The 20,757-nt window shown below is 47.7% G+C and overlaps 2 protein-coding genes across 5 annotated transcripts in view; one reads left to right on the top strand and one right to left on the bottom strand.

Moving 5' to 3' along the window:
- Window positions 1–20,757, top strand: part of LOC144611453 (epsin-2-like) — a 65,343-nt gene that overhangs the window by 32,341 nt on the left and 12,245 nt on the right. Inside the window, exons 8-11 of one of the 2 annotated variants that reach the window (XM_078430560.1) lie at window positions 619–768; window positions 2,542–2,652; window positions 4,411–4,656; window positions 6,428–6,528. In XM_078430560.1, coding sequence (XP_078286686.1) covers window positions 619–768; window positions 2,542–2,652; window positions 4,411–4,656; window positions 6,428–6,528 — 608 coding nt within the window. Of the gene's footprint in view, window positions 1–618; window positions 769–2,541; window positions 2,653–4,410; window positions 4,657–6,427; window positions 13,127–20,757 lie in introns of those variants that run through there. The other variant, XM_078430559.1, reaches the window with a different exon arrangement.
- The window catches only part of gtpbp1 (GTP binding protein 1), a 37,215-nt gene continuing 30,746 nt past the window's right edge, over window positions 14,289–20,757 (bottom strand). For 2 of the 3 annotated variants that reach the window (XM_078430556.1, XM_078430558.1), the window contains 2 exons: window positions 20,200–20,250; window positions 14,289–16,428 (listed from right to left, as the gene is read on the bottom strand). In XM_078430556.1, coding sequence (XP_078286682.1) covers window positions 16,339–16,428; window positions 20,200–20,250 — 141 coding nt within the window. In that variant the 3' untranslated portion in view covers window positions 14,289–16,338. The remainder of the gene's footprint in view (window positions 16,429–20,199; window positions 20,251–20,757) is intronic. The other variant, XM_078430557.1, reaches the window with a different exon arrangement.

The raw sequence follows: 20,757 nt of genomic DNA, 5'->3' as shown, positions 1-20,757 counted from the left end.
GCGGAGTCAGGGGGTATGGGGAGAGAGCAGGAACGGGGTACTGATTGAGAATGATCACATTGAATGGTGGTGCTGGCTTGAAGGGCCGAATGGCCTACTCCTGCACCTATTGTCTATTGAAAATAATCCCAGCAATGATTGAGTCAACACTTGCAAGCTTTTAACGGCACTGGGCCTGTACTCGCTGGAGGTTAGAAGGATGAGGGGGGACCTCATTGAAACTTACCGAATAGTGAAAGGCCTGGAAAGAGTGGATGTAGAAAGGACGTTTCCACTACTGGGGGAGTCTAGGACCAGAGGCCACAGCCTCTCAGAATGAAAGGAAGCACCTTTTGAAAGGAGATGAGGAGGAATTTCTTTGGTCAGAGGGTGGTGAATCTGTGGAATTCATTGCCATGGGCGGGTGTGGAGTCCTTCAATGAATATTATTAAGACTGAGATTGATAGATTCTTGAGTAGTACGGATGTCGGTGGTTATGGGGAGAAGGCAGGAGAATGGGGTTGAGAGGGAGAGGTAGATCAGCCACGATTGAAAGGCGAAGTGGACTTGATGGGTCGAATGGCCTAATTCTGCTCCTATAACTTATGAACTTAAAAGTCTCAATCCTTCTCTCACAGCAGGTTCCAGACTGGCTGTCACTACCGCCGACCCGTGGGGAGCTTCCAGTCACCCTCCTTCAGGAGACCAGCAGACAAGAAGTGCAGATCCCTGGGGCTCAGTCGCACCAGCCTCTGACCGAGACCCCTGGGCTCCAACCTCTCCCCCAGGTGACGTCTGATAGAAGCACAATGCAAATGCAAACACTGCACAGAGCTGTGCAGGAAGGAACCGCAGATGCTGGCCTACACCAAAATGCTGGAGTAACTCAGCGTATCAGGCCAGCATCTCTGGAGAAAAGGAATTCGATTTGAGACCCCTTTCATCAGACTGAGACGAGTCCCCTGCTTCAGACCCCTCTCAGTCTGATGAACGATCTTGACCCAAACTACCCAAAGCTCCTCCTTAGATTAGCCACATTAAGTTTTTCAACTTACCTCGGTACACGTGACAATAATATACCTAAACCTAATATTTCACCCTGAGTACGTACAGGAATATATGAGGTACTAAACATGTAGCAGGATCTTTTGACTTCCAAAACCCAAGATTCATGGAAATGTAGATCTGAAGAAGGGTCTCGACCCGAAACGTCACCCATTCCTTCTCTCCCGAGATGCTGCCTGACCTGCTGAGTTACTCCAACATTTTGTGAATAAGAACTACAGATGCTGGTTTATACCAAAGATAGACACAAAGTGCTGGAGTAACTCAGCGGGTCAGGCAGCATCTCTAGAATAAATGGATGGGTGACGTTTCAGGTCGGCACCCTCCTTCACTCTTTAGTCTGAAGGGTCCCAACCCAAAACGTCACCCATCCTTTCTCTCCAGAGACGCAGCCTGACTCACTGAGTTGCTCCAGCACGTTGAGCCTATTCATGGAAATTGATTGGTGTAGTGGTCGGGAGTGTGAGTTTGGTGTCATCTTTGTGACATTTTAAAAGAACTATGGAAGTCACTTTTAAATGGGTTGAGTAAAAGTGTGGGATTGTTGGGAAATGGTTCTTTAGGAAAGGACGCTTTCAATTCTGGGTTTTGTGTGCGATTCCAGTCCCACACCAGCATGGTTCACTCCTAGCTCAACATCAGCACCCTGGATGTAGAGTAAAGCCTCCATATAACAGACCAGAGGGGGGATAATGTTGTCCGTTAATTGCAGATTCCCCGCTATAACTGAGCAAGGGATAATCATTGTATATCGTTGAAACAAAGAACTGCAGATGTTGGTTAATGCACAAAAAAAAACGCATTTATGCTGGAGTAACTCAACGGGTCAGGCAGTGTCAGAATGTGGATAAGTATTCGGACCCTTCTTCAGACTGATTCAGTCTGCTTAGTTACTCCAGCACTTTGTATTGTTTCACCTTGAGACCAGGCGCCAATGCCTTTGGTCTGCGCCAGCGGTCCTTTCTTCACCGACTGCTGCATGGTCCAGTTGCCATGGCTGTTGTTGCATCTGATCTTGTAGCCTCTGGCCGGCATCATTTTCCTCAGGCCGCTGACAATGACATGACGCGCTAGGTCGTCGTAGGGCTCCCCCCAACGTTGTCAATTCCAAGATGGAGGTGGTGATGACTCTGGGGAAGGAGGAGGTGACAGTACGGAGGGAGCCCCACAGTGACTGAGCGCGTGCTGTCAGTGGCGGCATCCCGAAGAAGGCTCCGTCCCCAGGAGCTACAACGTGAGCCGCAACCACAGCCGCTTTAACAGACCGTGCCCGCGGTGAGTGACGGCGGGCTCGCTGGTGCGAGTCGGGGGTGGTGTCGGAAGCCGCGGCTCTAAACAGCCGGGGAGTCGGTGTGAGCCGAGGTTCGTCTGCTATCACCGAACCCCGTTATAAAGGGGCCTGTTAAAACACGGGCTTACTGTATAAAGAGTTTTAACACAGGGGAGAGCAGACTGGTGCAGCAACGGCGTGTTCATCAGATTGTTCACTCTCGCAGGGCCGTCACCCTTCCACTCCCTCAGCACGGCAGACGCAACTGTCATGGATGATTTCTCCGCGTTCAGCCATCTCCGAGGATCACCCAAGAAAGCAGAAGGACAGGCAGCAGGTGAGCCTCGTGTGTGCTGGTGGCAGCCACAGTTGAGATTCGGATTACGTCTATTGCATTATTGCAATACAGTTATAGCCTTGTGTTTTCTAACTAAAATAGCTGAGGTTGGGGTTTCTCCTTTCAATGTGAAATGTGAAATTATTATCATGAAATATTTCAAGGAAATATTCCCGAGGCATTTTGGCCCATCATGGTATCTAGTCCGTCTCAACATCTCTTGCCCCACAGTGCTGTATATGGGCTGAGATGGTGTTGACAACTCCCCACTCCACAGTATATTGAGCAGCATGTTGTGATGCTGAGCAAACCCCAGCCTGGAGATCAAGGGGAGGGTGACCTTGGATCTCAGCAACTCTGACCTGGTACTATCGATACGTTTACGAAACATTTGGACAGGTACATAGGTTTAGATATGGATACCTGCCAAACGCAGGAAGGTGGGATTAGTGTAGTTCGGACATGTTGGTCGGTGTGGACAGGTTGGGCTGATGGGCCTGTTTCCACGCTGTGTGACTCTGACTATGGTGTGGACAGCAGAAATGTCCCACTCGTTGGAAACGAGACCAAGAACAGGGGCGACCTTCCCTCCACTCAGAGTCATACGGCACAGAAACAGGCGCTTCAGCCCACAGTAGTGGTCTTAGAAAGCACACCATCGCCACTACTTCCTTAGATGTTTTAGGTGGTTCGGCATGTCCACAACAATCCTCACCAACTTCTACAGATGCGCCTTGCTGACCATCAATTCTCCATCTACACCAATACCCACTTTCCAGTCCTTGGTGCAAAACCTTGGCAATTCTGGCCTGGATACTATTAAAATGCTGTGAGTGATTCTACCTTCACCACCAACGCAGGCAAGGCATCCCGGATGCCCACCGCCCTCGGGGTGATAACGCCCCTCGCATCCCCTCTAAATCCATCACCCCATCACCTTAAACCCGTGCCTTCCAGTTTTAAATATGTTTGTCACGGGGAAAACTTTCTTGCAACCTACCCTATCAATGCTGCTCAGGGTAGTCATTTAGCAAGTGAAAGTATCTTGGTTGAGACAATAAGATCCATTTTGCAAGAAGGCTCCACTGTTGCACCATGAACGATCCATTCCTTGCAGTGTCTTGCACGGATGTCTGTGCATGAAGTTTGAAATCCTGATCCTCAGAGCTGGTCATTTGATGTCGGGGGGGGAGGGGGAGGGAAGGTTTCCGCACTTTAAAGAGTTACTGCAATAGTGGTCTTAGAAAACACCAACGCCTCCACTTCCTCAGAAGGCCTAGGAGGTTCGGCATGTCCCAACAACCTTCACCAACCTCTACAGTTGCGCTGTAGAAAGCTCTTTATCAGGATCCTTCACAGCTTGGTTTGGGAACAGCTCCATCCAAGAAGGCAAGAATTTGCCGAGAGGGACTGGGCAATTGCCATCCAGTGCCTTCAAGGTCGGCTGCAGGAAACCCCCTCGGGTCACCGAGACGGTTGGGCGAGGAGAGGTTGGGCAGTTGGCAGGCCGAGCCGGTCGAGGATGACGGAGAAGGCCCTGCAGCAGCCTGGGGCTTTCCTGGATCGGGAGCCGCTCCAGTACATTGAGCGACTTTGGACCTTTTGTAAATGGCGCCAAAATATGTCGAGTCGTGCATGTGTGATCTATGCAAAAAGAATGTCCCTGTACAGTGCGCCCTCGACCGTAAAGCTCCTTTGAACCACGTTGTGTACACATCAGAATGTGGGTCCTGTGTAAACTCGCTCTGACCTCCGCAGGTGGCAGGTACGATGCACCACGCGATGCCATGATCACGGCGCCCACATCCGGTGACGCGGGCTGCCCCGACTCCTTCGACATGTCCCGTGTGCCCGGCACCATGGGCTCCAGGCTGCCCACACCCAAGCACCAGCAGAAGAACCCCGAATCCTTCCTGGGGCCCAATGCCTCGCTTGTGAACCTGGACACTCTGGTGACACGCACAACGCACCCAAACATGAGCACCAACCCTTTCCTGATGCAGGGTGAGTAGATACTCTGCTTCCTATAATGTGGACTCCTGACCGCTCTGTGGCTGTGTGGATAGAATGGATGTGTAGAAGATGTTTCATAACTTCATAACTAACCCTAATTAGGCCATTCACCCCAACAAGTCTACTTCGCCATTCAATCATGGCTGATCTATCTTTCCCTCTTAACCCCATTCTCCTGCCTTCTCCCTGAGACCCAGACAAATCAAGAATCTATGCTTCACTGCCTTCGACTTGGCCTCCACAGCCTTCTGTTTTCACTAGTGGGAGAGTCTAGGACCAACGATCACAGCCTCAGAATTAAAGGATATACCTTTAGAAAGGAGATGAGAAGGAATTTATTTAGTCAGAGGGTGGTGAATCTGTGTAATTCATTGCCACAGACGGCTGTGGAGGCCAAGTCAATGGATATTTTTATGTTGGAGATTGACAGATCCTTGATTAGTACCGGTGTCAGGGGTTATGGGGAGAAGGCAGGAGAATTGGGTTTGAGAATGAGATAGATCAGCCGTGATTGAATGACTTAGTAGTTTTGAAGGGCCGAATGGCCTGATTCTGCTCCCATAACATTCTGTAAAGCAATGGTGTTCGGAAGAGGGCAATGAGAGAAGAGGATGGGACAAGTTGGGAAGAATTGAACTCCCCACAGTCTTTAATCTCTCTCTTTTTTCTTTTTCTCTGTCTCTTACTCTCACTCTTTCTCTCTCCTCTCTCTCTCCCCTCTCTCTCCCCCTCTTTTTTTTCTCTCTCTCTCTCTCCCTCTCTCCCTCTTTTCCCTCTCTCTCTCTCTCTCTCTCTCTCTCTCTCTCTCTCTCTCTCTCTCTCTCTCTCTCTCTCTCTCTCTCTCTCTCTCTCTCTCTCTCTCTCTCTCTCTCTCTCTCTCTCTCTCTCTCTCTCTCTCTCTCTCTCCCCCCCCCCCCCTCTCTCCCCCCCCCCTCTCTCCCCCCCCTCTCTCCCCCCCCCCTCTCTCCCCCCCCTCTCTCCCCCCCCTCTCTCCCCCCCCTCTCTCCCCCCCCTCTCTCCCCCCCTCTCTCCCCCCCTCTCTCTCCCCCCTCTCTCTCCCCCCTCTCTCTCCCCCCTCTCTCTCCCCCCTCTCTCTCCCCCCTCTCTCTCCCCCTCTCTCTCCCCCCTCTCTCTCCCCCCTCTCTCTCCCCCCTCTCTCCCCCCCCTCTCTCTCCCCCCTCTCTCTCCCCCCTCTCTCTCCCCCCCTCTCTCTCCCCCCTCTCTCTCCCCCCCTCTCTCTCCCCCCTCTCTCTCCCCCTCTCTCTCCCCCCTCTCTCTCCCCCCTCTCTCTCCCCCTCTCTCTCCCCCTCTCTCTCCCCCTCTCTCTCCCCCTCTCTCTCCCCCCTCTCTCTCCCCCCTCTCTCTCCCCCCTCTCTCTCCCCCCTCTCTCTCCCCCCTCTCTCTCCCCCCTCTCTCTCCCCCCTCTCTCTCCCCCCTCTCTCTCCCCCCTCTCTCTCCCCCCTCTCTCTCCCCCCCTCTCTCCCCCCTCTCTCTCCCCCCTCTCTCTCCCCCCCCTCTCTCCCCCCCCTCTCTCCCCCCCCCTCTCTCCCCCCCTCTCTCTCCCCCCCCTCTCTCTCCCCCCCCTCTCTCTCCCCCCCTCTCTCTCTCCCCCCCCTCTCTCTCCCCCCCTCTCTCTCCCCCCTCTCTCTCTCCCCCCTCTCTCTCTCCCCCCTCTCTCTCTCCCCCCCCCCTCTCTCTCTTTCTCTCCCTCTTTCTCTCCCTCTCTCTCCCTCTCTCTCCCTCTCTCTCCCTCTCTCCACAGGTGTACCTGCGGTGGCGACGGCCAACCCGTTCCACAGCACGCCCGCGCCGGCTTCCAGCTCCATGATGGCCGTGACCCAGACACCGTTTGGACCCGTCAACGTGAGCAGCGGCCCCTTCTCCTCCATGCCTGGCGTCGGGGTCCCCCCCGTGGTGACGGTGCCCGCGATGGGCATGCCTCAGGGTGCCAGCGTTCAAGGGATGATGGGCTCGACCTACGTCACCATGCCAACCCCTCCCGCCCCTGGCCCTGCTCCCACCTCCACCAACCCATTCCTCTTATGATGGCGGTTCGGGGGGCTCCCATCTCAGCTGATATTTTAAGTAATCTTTTAATGACTGGTTATTCCTTCCCCCCCCCCGTGCAACTCGAGAGCAAAATATACAAAGTCCTTCCTTACGGATGAATGTGAAATTGACACTAAGACTCAAAGATAAGTTCCCAGGATTGTACTTGTGATCAATAACCCTCGTGCACCCTGAATTAAGAACAACATGCCTGGTTTGGCAGTACCAGAAGTATTATCAGTCTCTCTGTGCAGGAGCCTGAAGAAGCTAAACCTTCAGATCAAATGGAGACCCACTTTGTGGGCGCTCTGGTTAAACATGGTTCTACTCAATTGCCCTCCATCCTTTGGCACTGAGCGCAGGTTACGTGTGTGTGTGTGTGTGTGTGTGTGTGTAGGGGGGGGGGGTGTGGATGGAGTGTGTTACCAAGAGGCTAAGCTACCACGTGAGTTGAGGGAGTAAAAGATTACGTTCAGCTCCGTGCCGGGTGAATGTACCCTTAAGATGGCTGGAGACTCCGGCAACATGAAGGTGGTGGGAGGCACCGTCGAGGAGCCCAGTCCTTGTAGCCCCAACTCTCCAACCCGCAGCCTGCCTCCCGGCATCCAACCCCGAGTCACGCAGCGTTTGCCGCGTACAATCTCCACAGACCTGTCTGCAGGAATACCGTCCAGTGACGGGCGCGAGGGAAGGGTGCCTGGTTCCCTCTGCCACTGGTGCTGTCAGTGTAATACCAGCGTGGCCCGCCCGGTGTGTTCACAGTCCAGCCTCACGTGGAGCGCGGTGGGCAAGCTGGTTTGAGGTGATCGGAAGTCACCTCTGTCTGTCAGCTTCCTGCAAGGTGCGAACTTGCTGCAGAATGCCCAGCCCTGCAGCCCGCTCACCTTTTTATGTGAGGTAGTACGTACCCAGTCAGTGTGTCTACCGTCAACCAGTGCTTCCCATCGGGATTATTTTTTTGTTTCAACGTATCTTTTTCAAGAGATGTTTACATTTTGCTGCAGTCGTATGTTTACCGGTCGGTGTGCGTTGTGTGGTGGCTCAGTTCTGGGCCGGCAGTGCGGAGGTGATGGGACACCTCCGCGGTTCCCCGACACTCTGGCCTCAGAGCGTCTCTCGGCCTCGCGCGCCGGAGCGACGCATTATATCGGCCGCCGCTCACGGTCAGGACCGCTGACTTGGAGGATTGGGGGGGGGGAGGGATTGCGGAGCTGGAACTGAAGCGAATCACAGTACGCATGGAAGGAATGGCCCAACGTGACCACAGGCTGGATAACAGAGTCAGCCGAACCATAACACTGCCGAGGCAAATAATGAGGCATGTAGCAGCAAGTGAGGCAAGTGCTCTATCTCTAGGGGGCCGAACTGCCTCTGGGGTGCAGTCAATAAAGGCATTCGCACTACGTGTGTGTCTCCTGCACACTTTCAGCAGTGGATGTAAATAGCAACCCCTCTGTTAAACACGTTTGGGAAGGGGCAATAGTGTCTGGTGATAGATTGGTAATGAATATATTCCAGTTTGAAAGTTGCAGGTAACACCAATCACTCTGGTTAATGAATCCGTGCTTCCTGACCATCCCAAAAGGTTCTACACCTTTTCTGGCTGGCTGGCTTCTGGTACAGTCCACCCCCGATTTTCCTCCCCCCCCCCCCCCCGGGTTCCAGAGCCTGTCTGGATTATCTGCTTTGTTGGACCGACAGCGGTCACGGCCTCCGAGAGGAATCGAACGGTACTGGAACGTTCAGCCTGGGCCGCCGGGGGGAGGGGGGGAGAGGGGAGAGGCCGAGATACTGGGCTGCAAAGTTGACCTCGGAAGTCGGCTACGGGAACGGATCTGCCGGCTCTGTCCGGGCCGAAGTTCCAGAGGTCCAATTCTACCCGCCGGTCGGCCGCCTCACCCGGCCTGGGCGCCACGTTTTCATGGGACTTTAGAGGTACATTTCAAGTGTGCACTCATAATTTTGTCCGGATTAAAGGAGGTGCCGGACCACCAGTTGCCGGAAAATCAGTGGTGGGCCTTGTCGGTAACAGGCAGGACCTTCACTGGAAATGCCGAGCCTTGGGAGTAGTTATGAGAAGAGATGAGGGGTGGGCATGATGGGTGGGACATATTCACTCCACTATTTAGCAGTGAGCAAGTCCCTGACCATAATATGGGTGAAACTCACTCCACTGGACTCCATGAGGGGGAGTAAGGTTTTGTGCAGGAATCTTTGTCAAGGTGCTAGATTAACTCTTGAAGCAAGTGATCAACCTTTTGTACAGAACAGTCAGATTCAGTGGCTCTCCCCATAATATGTTTCATTGGGAATTTTCTTACTGAAATGTCCAGGTCGAACAGGATTATTGACATTTTGTCTTTGGTTTGAATCTCAGTAAGTGAGAAATGTTGGACTTCCTTCCATTGGCTTTTCTCCCACTCCGTTGACTCTTTTCCCTAGATGTATGACAAACAAATTTAGTGAGGATGGAAGATTAACTACCTGGAAATACCTTTGAAGTTTACAAACACATTACGACGACTGGAGAATTTGTTTTTAAACCCTGCGTTACTCTTACATTATTTGACCTTTACTGGTCAAGATGAGGTTTACAGATCTTTAGCCACCCGTAAGAAAAGTTTCAGTAAGAAAGTTGTAATGTTATGTTAAAAAGTACATTTTTATTGGAGGGATGCGTGAGTGTAGGATAGACAAGATAGAAATTGCTTTCATTTCTATCTACAAGTGAATGCAGCTCAGAAAGTTCTTGAGCACTGCCTCAGAAGAAGACGTCTTGTACAGTGTTATTCACTGTCGGTATACAGTTAACCCAGCACAGTATTAATGAGTTATTTACAGTAATGCTCGGCAGAATCAACAGTCTTTCTATACACGGTATTAAGAGTCTCTGCATTATAGCAACCCACCACAGTATTAACGATTGCTATGGACACTAACACAGCAACGACCTACAATATTAATACAATTCTGCATTAATATTGCCTTTTTTTTTTAAGTTAAAAAAATTCTATGGGAGCATTACCAAACTTGTTTTTAAACCAAATCATTGAGATTACGGCAGGTGACCAAGGTGGAAGCTCCTCGTACATGTCCTTCCCACAGGATTAATCCCTTTACGCTATAATCACCTGCAATATTAACCGTATAAACAGAATGGTGGGCGCCACCTTCTGACATGAACTCTGGGCAAATGGGCACTTGGCATTAAACACTATAATGGTCAGTGTGCGTTGAGCCCTGTAGCCTAGTTTTTCTTTGTATTGATGATGTACAGTGACTGCCATCACCCTGATCAAGGAAGCTTCAAACCCTTGCTGCAGGATAGACTTAGTCTAACTAAAACTGGACAATAATTACTCTAAAGTCTCCAGACAGATCTATTGCAGTTCTTTTTTAAAGTGTTTATTATTGGAGATGTATTCTTGTCTTAATGCTGTGACCCACTCTGCATTTCTTTACAAATGCTTCTGTGAGCATGTTTAGTGTACACACTGCTGTGCCCATCCTTGTTTTAGTAATCTCCAGTGTTGATTGTCCTGTTCTTTGGTCCGTGACTCATCTCAGTGATACAACGTGCAGCTCACTCCACCAGCTTGAAGCAAAAAAAATTTTGTTTTGTTCAGACTGGATAACCTGACCACCTAGTTTTCCAGTCCCAAGATTAATCAGGCTTCCAGCTTTACAAAGGAAGTTTCATATCCAACATTTCATCTATATTTTCTAATCATGAGATAACTGGAGCATGCCATTCAGAGATGTTTCCTCTAAAAAAATCCTGAGGCTCTGGAGGATGCCATGGTTAAAGATATTGATCTTTCACCTCTCATTTGGCATTGATTAGCAAACTCAGACAAACGTTACAGGAAAATTATCTTGCTGGTGGCGTGAGTGTAGGATCAAAATTTGGTTGGGTTGAAGCGATTATTTTACTCCATGTCTAATTCGTACTGCCTCGGCAAAATACAGGAGCTTTACCTGCAATCTTGCCGATTGTGTAGCTGCACCCACCAATGCTTGGTGGAACAGCAAAGGAGTTATACTCTGTCCTCTGTTCCCAGAGCAGGTGGACAGCACAGGAGAGAATGTTTTTAAATGTATTCTTCCCCCTGCCTCAGGAACATTTTGGTGTTAATAGTTTATTGGGAGCTCTATTTCTGTGTCTAATCTGTACCAGCTATGCTCTTGACACTAAACACCAACATCTGTGCCTAAGATTGTGGTTTCCAGCACAAGTGTAAGGTTCAGTAAAAATCAAAATGGAGATTGGGGGTATTGGCTCAGTTGCAGATGAGGTGTCCATGTGTGGTTTTGAGAGTCATATTGAAAGATGTGGCGTTGAGCTGTTGGCAATTGGTGAAAGTGCAATTTTGGAAGATTCATGAGCCATAGAAAAGACTAACGTTTGTACTCTGTACAACCTCTATGCCCGAGTCTAAAATCGTGTAGCACATGGGGGTTTTTTTACAAGTCCTCTCTCATCTTTTAGGGTTTCCACACAAACTGCTCACACGTGGGCCACAGCATCTCTCTTTCGAAGCATGCTGCTGTTTTTATACCATAATATCAAGCAGTAAAGCTCATTATCTGATTGCTGTTATTCCTCTGGGTCTGGAGAGCACACGGCACAAATGATACTGCAAGAAACGTGAGACCAGACACAGGTGGCAGGTGTTTTGCAGGGTAGGAGTTTTTACTGTTTGAAATGAGAGGACGTAACCATGTTTGACAGGTAATAATTGTAGAATCTTCACAATAAAACTCCTTTTTGTAAGAGTTTTATTTTTTAATCTCCGGGGGAGATGGGATACAGAAGCAGCAACTGTATCCAACATCACATTAATTAGCACCTGATCACAGCTATGACTGCTTCTTCCAAGACAAAAAGTGAACCAAACTCTGCTGCAATTCTGCCTGCAAAACAAAACCTAGGTTTGGACTTTAACCCACGGCATTGAGCATTCAATTCAATTGCTCTGACATCATTTTATATAAATGCACAATAATCTCTCAAAATAAGTGGCTTCTGATACCCCTTCTGCAAGGACAACACCCCCATGTGTTTTATTCCTTGTGTGATGTTGCCTGGTCCATGCTACTCACGTTTCTCAATATAGGAATATTGATAAACCCTGAATCTGAAACATTTGTTCTCTAACATCTTTTTTAAGACTGTACTGGTTTAGAAACTGCACCTGGTATTTTATTTTTGTAAACATTGCAAGATGTTAAAAGGGACCTGTGCACCTCTTGTCAAATGCGTTAACTTTTTGAGAATGGAAATTTAATTTGCCTTTGATTCTTTGCCTGTTAATGGCAGCCGATATGGTCGAATGTGCTGCTATATGCTCCTCTAAGGGGCGAGTGTGAACCAGAGGCCCAAGGATATCGGTCTGACTCAAATCTCAGCTGCGTTCCCTGCCTCTAAGTCAAGCAGATCACTTGTGAATATTGGCCAACTCGCAACGTCAAACCCCTCGCTCCCTCCCTCCTCTCTAATCCAGAGCTGCTCCTGATGATGCCGAGAGATGGGAATCTCAAACTCGCAGGTGAACAGGGCCCTTTCATTGTTAGGCATTAAGGAATTAGATGTCCAAAGAATTGAGTTGTAGTGTATCTTATGCATTAATTTATTCATGAGTATTTAATGTATAAATATTTATCTCTATCGTAATTGGGGGTGCAAGAATCAACACTAATTACAGGGCACAGTTCGACTTTTTCTAAATGAGTTGGATCCAAATCCAGCCCAACCCCTCTGACTGGAATTGTGAGAATATGTTTCTGCTTCAGCCCCACAACATTGTTAGATGATTCTGCCGGTATATTTTTTTGGAAGGATTGTTGTGACATTATAACGCTATAGTTAATGTTTTGATCTGATATCTCCGGACTGCAGCAGTGTTGACACTAATCCCTGTTGCTCGAGCTCGATCGGCGGCAGAGCCCAGATATCATGTGGATTAGACGTCACTGGGCAGGCAGGCAAAGAGCAGGGGGACGAGGAGTCAATGCACTGTTCAGTTGGGGGACTTGTATTTTATCTACATTTCCATCTGCCGATCGTCTGTCTGTGTGACATGCAAAGTTGGACACAAACTGCTAGAATGTACAAGTGACATTTTCTGGCCTATAAACTCACTTTGGCTCCTAACCAGCCCGTTTCACTGGTTACGTGCAGGAAATTCAATCTAAGAGACTGACTTGGGCTCCTGCATTTTAGTTACAGTCTGAAATCACCTTTTACTGTAGATATCCAGTTTTGTTTAAATATTTAAAGTATTTGCCAGATTAACTGTACTAGCAAAATAAATGTGAACCTGTGTTATGTTCAGTATCGTTTAAGACCATTTTATGAATCGGAAGAAATGGAAAGATTTGTTTGATGCAGTGATTTTTTTCTTCCTCTTTCTCCTCCTCCCTCCCTCGCCACATCGAGAGATTGTGCAGACACTTAAACAGTGGCATCTTCTTCCCTCTGCCAGAAGGTCAGATTGCTAGACGAACACACTGGAAATTAAGCTCCGAAGTATGGATGTTAACTTCACTGTCCATTGCAGGAAACACCAAATCTAAAGCCCCCTTCCCCACCTTACTAACAGACAGTAGGTTTTGGGGAAAAGTACATACTTTACCTTCTAGAGTTACAGCACCCACCAAGACCGCAATCACCCCGTACGCTTGCACTATCCCACATATCAAGGACAATTCACAGAAGCCAATTAATCTACAAATCTGCACATCTTTGAAATACGGGAGGAAACTGGAGCACCCGGAGAATACCCACGCGATCACAGGGAAAACGTACAAACTGCAAAAACCACCCAATGTCAAGATAAAACCCGAGTCTCTGGTGCTGTAAAGCAACCCTGCTGCAACACCATTGTGCTGCCCTTTTCCAGCTTACATTTCACAAAAATGCTTGCATAACACGACAGTGGTGGGTACATGCATGGTGCAGATCCAGCAGCAGCTGATCAGACCTGCCACATAGCTCTGTCAGTGTCATGTTTCAGGGAGGCATTAAACTTTTGAATGTGCATTTATACATTACATAGACATTTATCATTGTTCAGGTTTTCAGAGCTTACTGTCCAAATTTGCTACCAGATTTCTTTAAGTGCATGCTTAACAGCTGTTTTGGGATTAAGGCAATAAAGAAATGAAGATTTAGTATTGTAGATTTTGCAAAAAGCTGCAGAGGTAATTGACCTACTTTGGCTCCCATGTTCGATTGGATCTCATTACTCAATGAGCGAATAGATAACAGATTTATCAACAGCCCATTAGATTCTACAAACAACCATTTTTGGACAATGAAAAACAGCAGGTTCAATAAGTGTCCAATTGAAAATAATGACTTGACCAAATACAAACAGTTGAGACAGAGCCCAGAAACAGGCCCTTCAGCCTCACTTGCCCTGATGCCCCATCCAAAATATTCAATATTATGACTCCCCAACTCATTGATCATTGCGACTGCTTCACAGATATGCTTAAAGCACTTTCCCCTTTTATCCCAGAAAATGAGATTGCAGACAGCGCCAGATTAATGAACCAAACCGAGCCACAGCTCAATGAAATGGAACCATTTTATTAATGAATACAGCACAATGTCCACGTCCTTGGACAGAAAGGACTGAAGCCTCCTGGTGGTGACCTTTCTCAATACACCCCTAGACTTGAACATTAGTTGAGGGGTTGGCCGTTTCTGAGCGAGATACCAAAATAATGGCAGCCCATCAGTTCCAACCAACTCAAAAGCCTCCAGCACTATTGCACTGTGATCCATTAAATACACTGCATTGGACTCTTGGACATTAAATTCAAGCCCTTTGTTGAATTTGTCCAACATTAGCACCAGGCACAAGCACAGTTCATAAAACATTCCCCAAGACATAATTTATACACCTTGCTGTTTGTTTGCCAAGTGCATGACTGACCTCCAGCATTTGTGGAAGAGTCTTAACAATGAGGCACGAGAATGGGATCCTGTTCAAAACGGAGTGCGATTCCCTGCCAAGTTGCATCCCATGCCCCAGCAATTAGGAAATTTAATATTTGGGACAACAAAAAAAAATCTTGGGCGAAAGAAAGCACTTGGATTGTGTCAGCATACCACCTGTCGTGGTACTCGGTATATAATGTGAACATCTATACATTCTGATCCCTCAAAGGTCAGTTCCCACACCTTTTGTGAATTGAGTACCAATTATCAGGATGGTTTAAATTAAAAGGCTCCACCACTCCAGCCACACAGCTCAAGTGGCAGACAGGCTGCCAAATGGATGATTGTTTGCAGGGTTTCACAAGTTTCTACACCCCTCCCTCCCTCCCCCAGGCATAATGGCAAAAGCTTAATCAGCTTCACCTTTCTTCAAAGTCTTCTCCAAATTGCAAATGAATCAGTCTTGCGCAGACTGGAACAGTAGAAGGTAAACCAGCCATCTCAAACGCCAGGGATAGACTCAAAAGTGTTGGAGTAACTCAGCGAACCAGGCAGCATCTCTGGAGAGAAAAGATGGGTGACGTTTCGGGTCAGGACGCTTGACCGAACAAGAGTGCAGAAGGGTCCTGACTCGAAAGGTCACCTATCCTTTTTCTCCAGAGATGCTGCCTGACCCACCGAGTTACTCCAGCACTTTGCGTCCATCTTTGGTATAAACCAGCATCTGCAGGTCTTTCTTTCCACATCTCAACAGAAACCTCAGGCCACTGACCGAAGCCAATCAAACACAGTTGTCAAGTTTGTTCACCGCATCAAAAGTCACTCAAATTTCAGGCTGGCACCCATGAGCCTACCGAGAGTATGCTTACACCCAAACCTAGCTTGTGTTTCTGATCAAAATTAAGCAACAACTCTCAGTAGGCTGGTTATAATACATCCTCTCTAAAAACTGGTTTCCTCTTTTGTCACAGATCGTTTATGTTATAGAGGAACGGTTAGAGAGGACCAAGATGCATTTAAGTTCTGTTGTACCCATGATCTGGGCTACAACATCCCAAACAACTCATTTTGGCAATTTGGTTAAACAATAGTTCCATACCTCTCTCTAAAGCAGTTTAAAAAATAATAAAATTACAAAACAGTATCAATTACATGGATCTATCAGGTCGCTACAACCTCCTTGAAAAGTAATAGAATAAAACGGACACAGCATCTTTAATAAATAATTCAGTCACAGCCAAGAGATTGAATGAACTGTGGGGTCTAATTAAAACAAAGGTGGTCAGTACAAGTTAAAATTAACTCTAGAATTAAAACAATCAATGCATTTCCCTTGCATATTTCAAGTTCAATCAGCAAATGTGTGATTAAACATATTTATATCAAAAAAGCAACACACATGCACAAAAGTTCAAGAGACATTAAGTTGAGACATCAGCCATCGGCAAATGTTTAAAAAAAAGTTAAAATCCATTCCAAAAACATTTCTTTTTAAAAAAAAGGTAACAATGTCACTTCCTAATTGGTTATGGATACTTCCATAATCTTTCTAAAAGAGGGCCGTGGTTTGGTTTGACCCTCACGGGTAGGAGAGGGGAGACGGGCGAGGGAAGCGGTGATTGAGATGGTGGGAGAAGGGTCGGTCTCCTTGCTCTGCAGTCACTTTTCTGACAGATCTAGCAGCCACTGGATGGAGTGACCGCCGCTCCCTGGGATTTCACCTTGTGCCTTTGTCCTCCTCGCCTTCTGCCTCCACTCGTCTTGGGCTGCAAAGGAAGCAGACAGGAGAAACTAATATAAGACATTCTTTAGATGACAGAGTGACAAGTGGGTAGCTGACGCGGGATTTGCGTATCCCGCCCGCTAGCATTTGGCCAACTGCTTGGTCTGGGCAACATTTCCAGCAGTTCCACAATACCAAACAAAGTTTAGTTTAGTTTAGAGATTCAGCGCGGAAACAGGCCTTTTGGCCCACTGGATCTGCACTGACCTGCGATCCCCGCACACTAACACTAACCAACACTAGGGGCAATTTTTACATTCACACCAAGCCAATTAACCTGCACGTCTTTGGAGTGTGAGAGGAAGCAGAAGTTCTCGGGGAAAACCCATGCAGGTCACGGGGAGAACATACAAACTCCGTACAGACAAGCACCCTTAGTCCGGATCGAACCCGGGTCTCTGGAGCTGTAAGGCCATAACTCTACTGCTGTGCTACCGTGCCACCCCTAATATGACTCTGAGGTGGCACGATGGCACAGCGGTAGAGTTGCTGCATTACAGTGCCAGAGAGAGCCCTTTGCTCGTGTCCTTGGAAGGAGATCTGCATCATTGATGGATTTTTAGAACAGCTTGTACTGGAGCCTACTAGGGAGAAGGCAATTCTGGATTTAGTGTTGTGTAATAAACCTGATCTGATAAGGGGACTCGAGGTAAAAGTGCCATTAGGATGCAGTGATCATAATATGATAAGTTTTACTCTACAAATTGAGAGGGAGAAGGGAAAATCGGAAGTGTCAGTATTACAGTATAGCAAAGGGGATTACAGAGGCATGAGGCAGGAGCTGGCCAGATTTGACTGGAAGGAGGCCCTTGCAGGGAAGACGGTGGAACAGCAATGGCAGGTATTCCTGGGAATAATGCAGAAGTTGCAGGATCAATTTATCCCAAAGAGGAGGAAAGATTCTAAGGGGAGTAAGAGGCACCCATGGCTGACAAGGGAAGTCAAGGACAGCATAAAAATAAAAGAGCAGAAGTACAACAAAGCAAAGAAGAGTGGGAAGCCAGAGGATTGGGACTCTTTTAAAGAGCAACAGAAGATGACTAAAAAGGCAATACGGGGAGAAAAGATGAGGTACAAGGGTAAGCTAGCTAATAATATAAAGAAGGATAGTAAAAGCTTTTTTAGGTATGTAAAGAGGAAAAAAATAGTCAAGGCAAATGTGGGTCCCTTGAAGACAGAAGCAGGGGAATTTATTACGGGGAACAAGGAAATGGCAGACGAGTTGAACCGGTACTTTGGATCTGTCTTCACTAAGGAAGATACAAACAATCTCCCAGATGTTCTAGTGGCCAGAGATCCTAGGGCGACGGAGGAACTGAAGGAAGTCCACATTAGGCAGGAAATGGTGTTGGGTAGACTGATGGGACTGAAGGCTCATAAATCCCCAGGGCCCGATGGTCTGCATCCCAGGGTACTTAAGGAGGTGGCTCTAGAAATTGTGGACGCATTGGTGATCATTTTCCAATGTTCTATAGATTCAGGATCAGTTCCTGTGGATTGGAGGGTAGCTAATGTTATCCCACTTTTTAAGAAAGGAGCGAGAGAGAGAAAACAGGAAATTATAGACAAGTTAGTCTGACATCAGTGGTGGGGAACATGCTGGAGTCAATTATAAAAGACAAAATTGCAGACCATTTGGATCGCAGTAACAGGATCGTTCTAACAGGATACACTGGAATTTAGAAGGATGAGAGGGGATCTTATCAAAACATATAAGATTAAGGGGTTGGGCACGTTAGAGGCAGGAAACATGTTCCCAATGTTGGGGGAGTCCAGAACAAGGGGCCACAGTTTAAGAATAAGGGGTAGGCCTTTTAGAACGGAGATGAGGAAAAACTTTTTCAGTCAGAGAGTTGTAAATCTGTGGAATTCTCTGCCTCAGAAGGCAGTGGAGGCCAATTCTCTGAATGCATTCAAGAGAGAGCTTGATAGAGCTCTTAAGGATAGCGGAGTCAGGGGGTATGGGGAGAAGGCAGGAACGGTGTACTGATTGAGAATAATCAGCCATGATCACATTGAATGGTGGTTGTGGCTCAAAGTGGCGAATGGCCTCCTCCTGCACCTATTGTCTATTGTTCCGAGTCAGCATGGATTTACGAAGGGGAAATCATGCTTGACTAATCTTCTGGAATTCTTTGAGGATGTAACTAGGAAAATTGACAGGGGAGAGCCGGTGGATGTGGTGTACCTCGACTTTCAGAAAGCCTTCGACAAGGTCCCACATAGGAGATAAGTGGGCAAAATTAGAGCACATGGTATTGGGAGTAGGGTACTGACACGGATAGAAAATTGGTTGACAGACAGAAAGCAAAGAGTGGGGATAAATGGCTCCCTTTCAGAATTTAGAGGCAGTGACTAGTGGGGTACCGCAAGGCTCGGTGCTGGGACCACAGCTATTTACAATATACATTAATGATTTGGATGAAGGGATTAAAAGTACCATTAGCAAATTTGCAGATGATACAAAGCTGGGTGGCAGTGTGAACTGTGAGGAAGATGCTATGAGGTTGCAGGGTGACTTGGACAGGTTGTGTGAGTGGGCGGATGCATGGCAGATGCAGTTTAATGTGGATAAGTGTGAGGTTATTCACTTCGGTGGTAAGAATAGGAAGGCAGATCATTATCTGAATGGTGTCAAGTTAGGAAAAGGGGACGTACAACGAGATCTGGGTGTCCTAGTGCATCAGTCACTGAAAGGAAGCATGCAGGTACAGCAGGCAGTGAAGAAAGCCAATGGAATGTTGGCCTTCATAACAAGAATAGTTGAGTATAGGAGCAAAGAGGTCCTTCTGCAGTTGTACAGGGCCCTAGTGAGACCACACCTGGAGTACTGTGTGCAGTTTTGGTCTCCAAATTTGAGGAAGGATATTCTTGCTATTGAGGGCATGCAGCGTAAGTTTACTAGGTTAATTCTCGGAATGGCGGGACTGTCATATGTTGAAAGACGAGCGATTGGGCTTGTATACACTGGAATTTAGGATGAGAGGGGATCTTATCGAAACGTATAAGATTATTAAGGGGTTGGACACGTTAGAGGCAGGAAACATGTTCCCAATGTTGGGAGAGTCCAGAACCAGGGGCCACAGTTTAAGAATAAGGGGTAGGCCATTTAGAACGGAGATGAGGAAAAACTTTTTCACTCAGTGTTGTGAATCTGTGGAATTCTCTGCCTCAGAAGGCAGTGGAGGCCAATTCTCTGACATTTCGGGTCGAAGAGCCAGTCTGAAGAAGGGTCTCCACCCGAAATGTCACCCATTCCTTCTCTCCAGAGATGCCACCTGCCCCGCTGAGTTACTCCAACATTTTGTGTCTGTCTTTGTGCTAAAAGGCTATTTGGAACATGGAAGACTTGAGCTCTTGCTCACAGGAGGGGGGGGGGGGGGGGGGGGGGGGGGCAATGTTCAATTTTAGGGAGGGAGTTGAAATTTTGATTCCAATCATTAATTACAACACAATCCAAAAATCTGTCATCTTTCCATTCAGTAGTGACCAGAACAGATCAATAGACAATAGGTGCAGGAGTATGCCATTCGGCCCTTCGAGCCAGCACCACCATTCACTGTGATCATGGCTGATCATCCACAATCACTACCCTGTTCCTGCCTTCTCCCCATATCCCTTGACTCCGCTATCTATCTTTAAGAGCTCTATCTTAAAACTTTCAGCATTGTGTAACAGGGGACTGATCTGCAGATCCAGATTGCTCACGGTGAAAGCCAAACCAACAAAGCAGAACGTAAAACCATACTGCTACCTTGTTTTCCTTATTAACATCCCGGTTATGTTTATTCTCCTCAGAAGGCATCTGTGAAGCGTGTGGGCAGCAACAGAAAGCAGAGAGACAGACAAAGTGAACCAAAGATGAGACAGTCCCCGCTGAGGGAACCACCCTCAAAATCAGCAGGCAAAGCCAAACACCTGGAAACATTAGATAGGGAGCAGGTGCAGATTCTGGGTTACACCGAAGATAGGCACAAAATGCTGGAGTAACTCAGCGGGTCAGGCAGCATCTCTGGAGAGAAGGAATGGGTGACGTTTCAGGTCGAGACCCTTCATCATCCCAGAGATGCTGCCTGACCCGCTGAGTTACTCCAGCATTTTGTGTCTTATCACCTGGGAACGTTCGTACAAGAAGAAGGAAAGTGAAATGGGATTAGTGCGGGTGGCTACACTACACAACAAAATGCAGATGGTGCTTTACACAAAAAGGTGCTTGCTGGAATAACTCAGCAGGTCAGGCAGCATCACTGGAGAACACAGAGAGGTGACATTTCAGGTCAAGACCCCCCCGTCTACCTCTCAAAAAGCGGCA

The sequence above is a fragment of the Rhinoraja longicauda genome, chromosome 40, assembly GCF_053455715.1.
Source record: "Rhinoraja longicauda isolate Sanriku21f chromosome 40, sRhiLon1.1, whole genome shotgun sequence".
Classification (NCBI taxonomy): Eukaryota; Metazoa; Chordata; class Chondrichthyes; order Rajiformes; family Arhynchobatidae; genus Rhinoraja; species Rhinoraja longicauda.
This window is presented reverse-complemented; position numbering and strand designations above follow the sequence as displayed.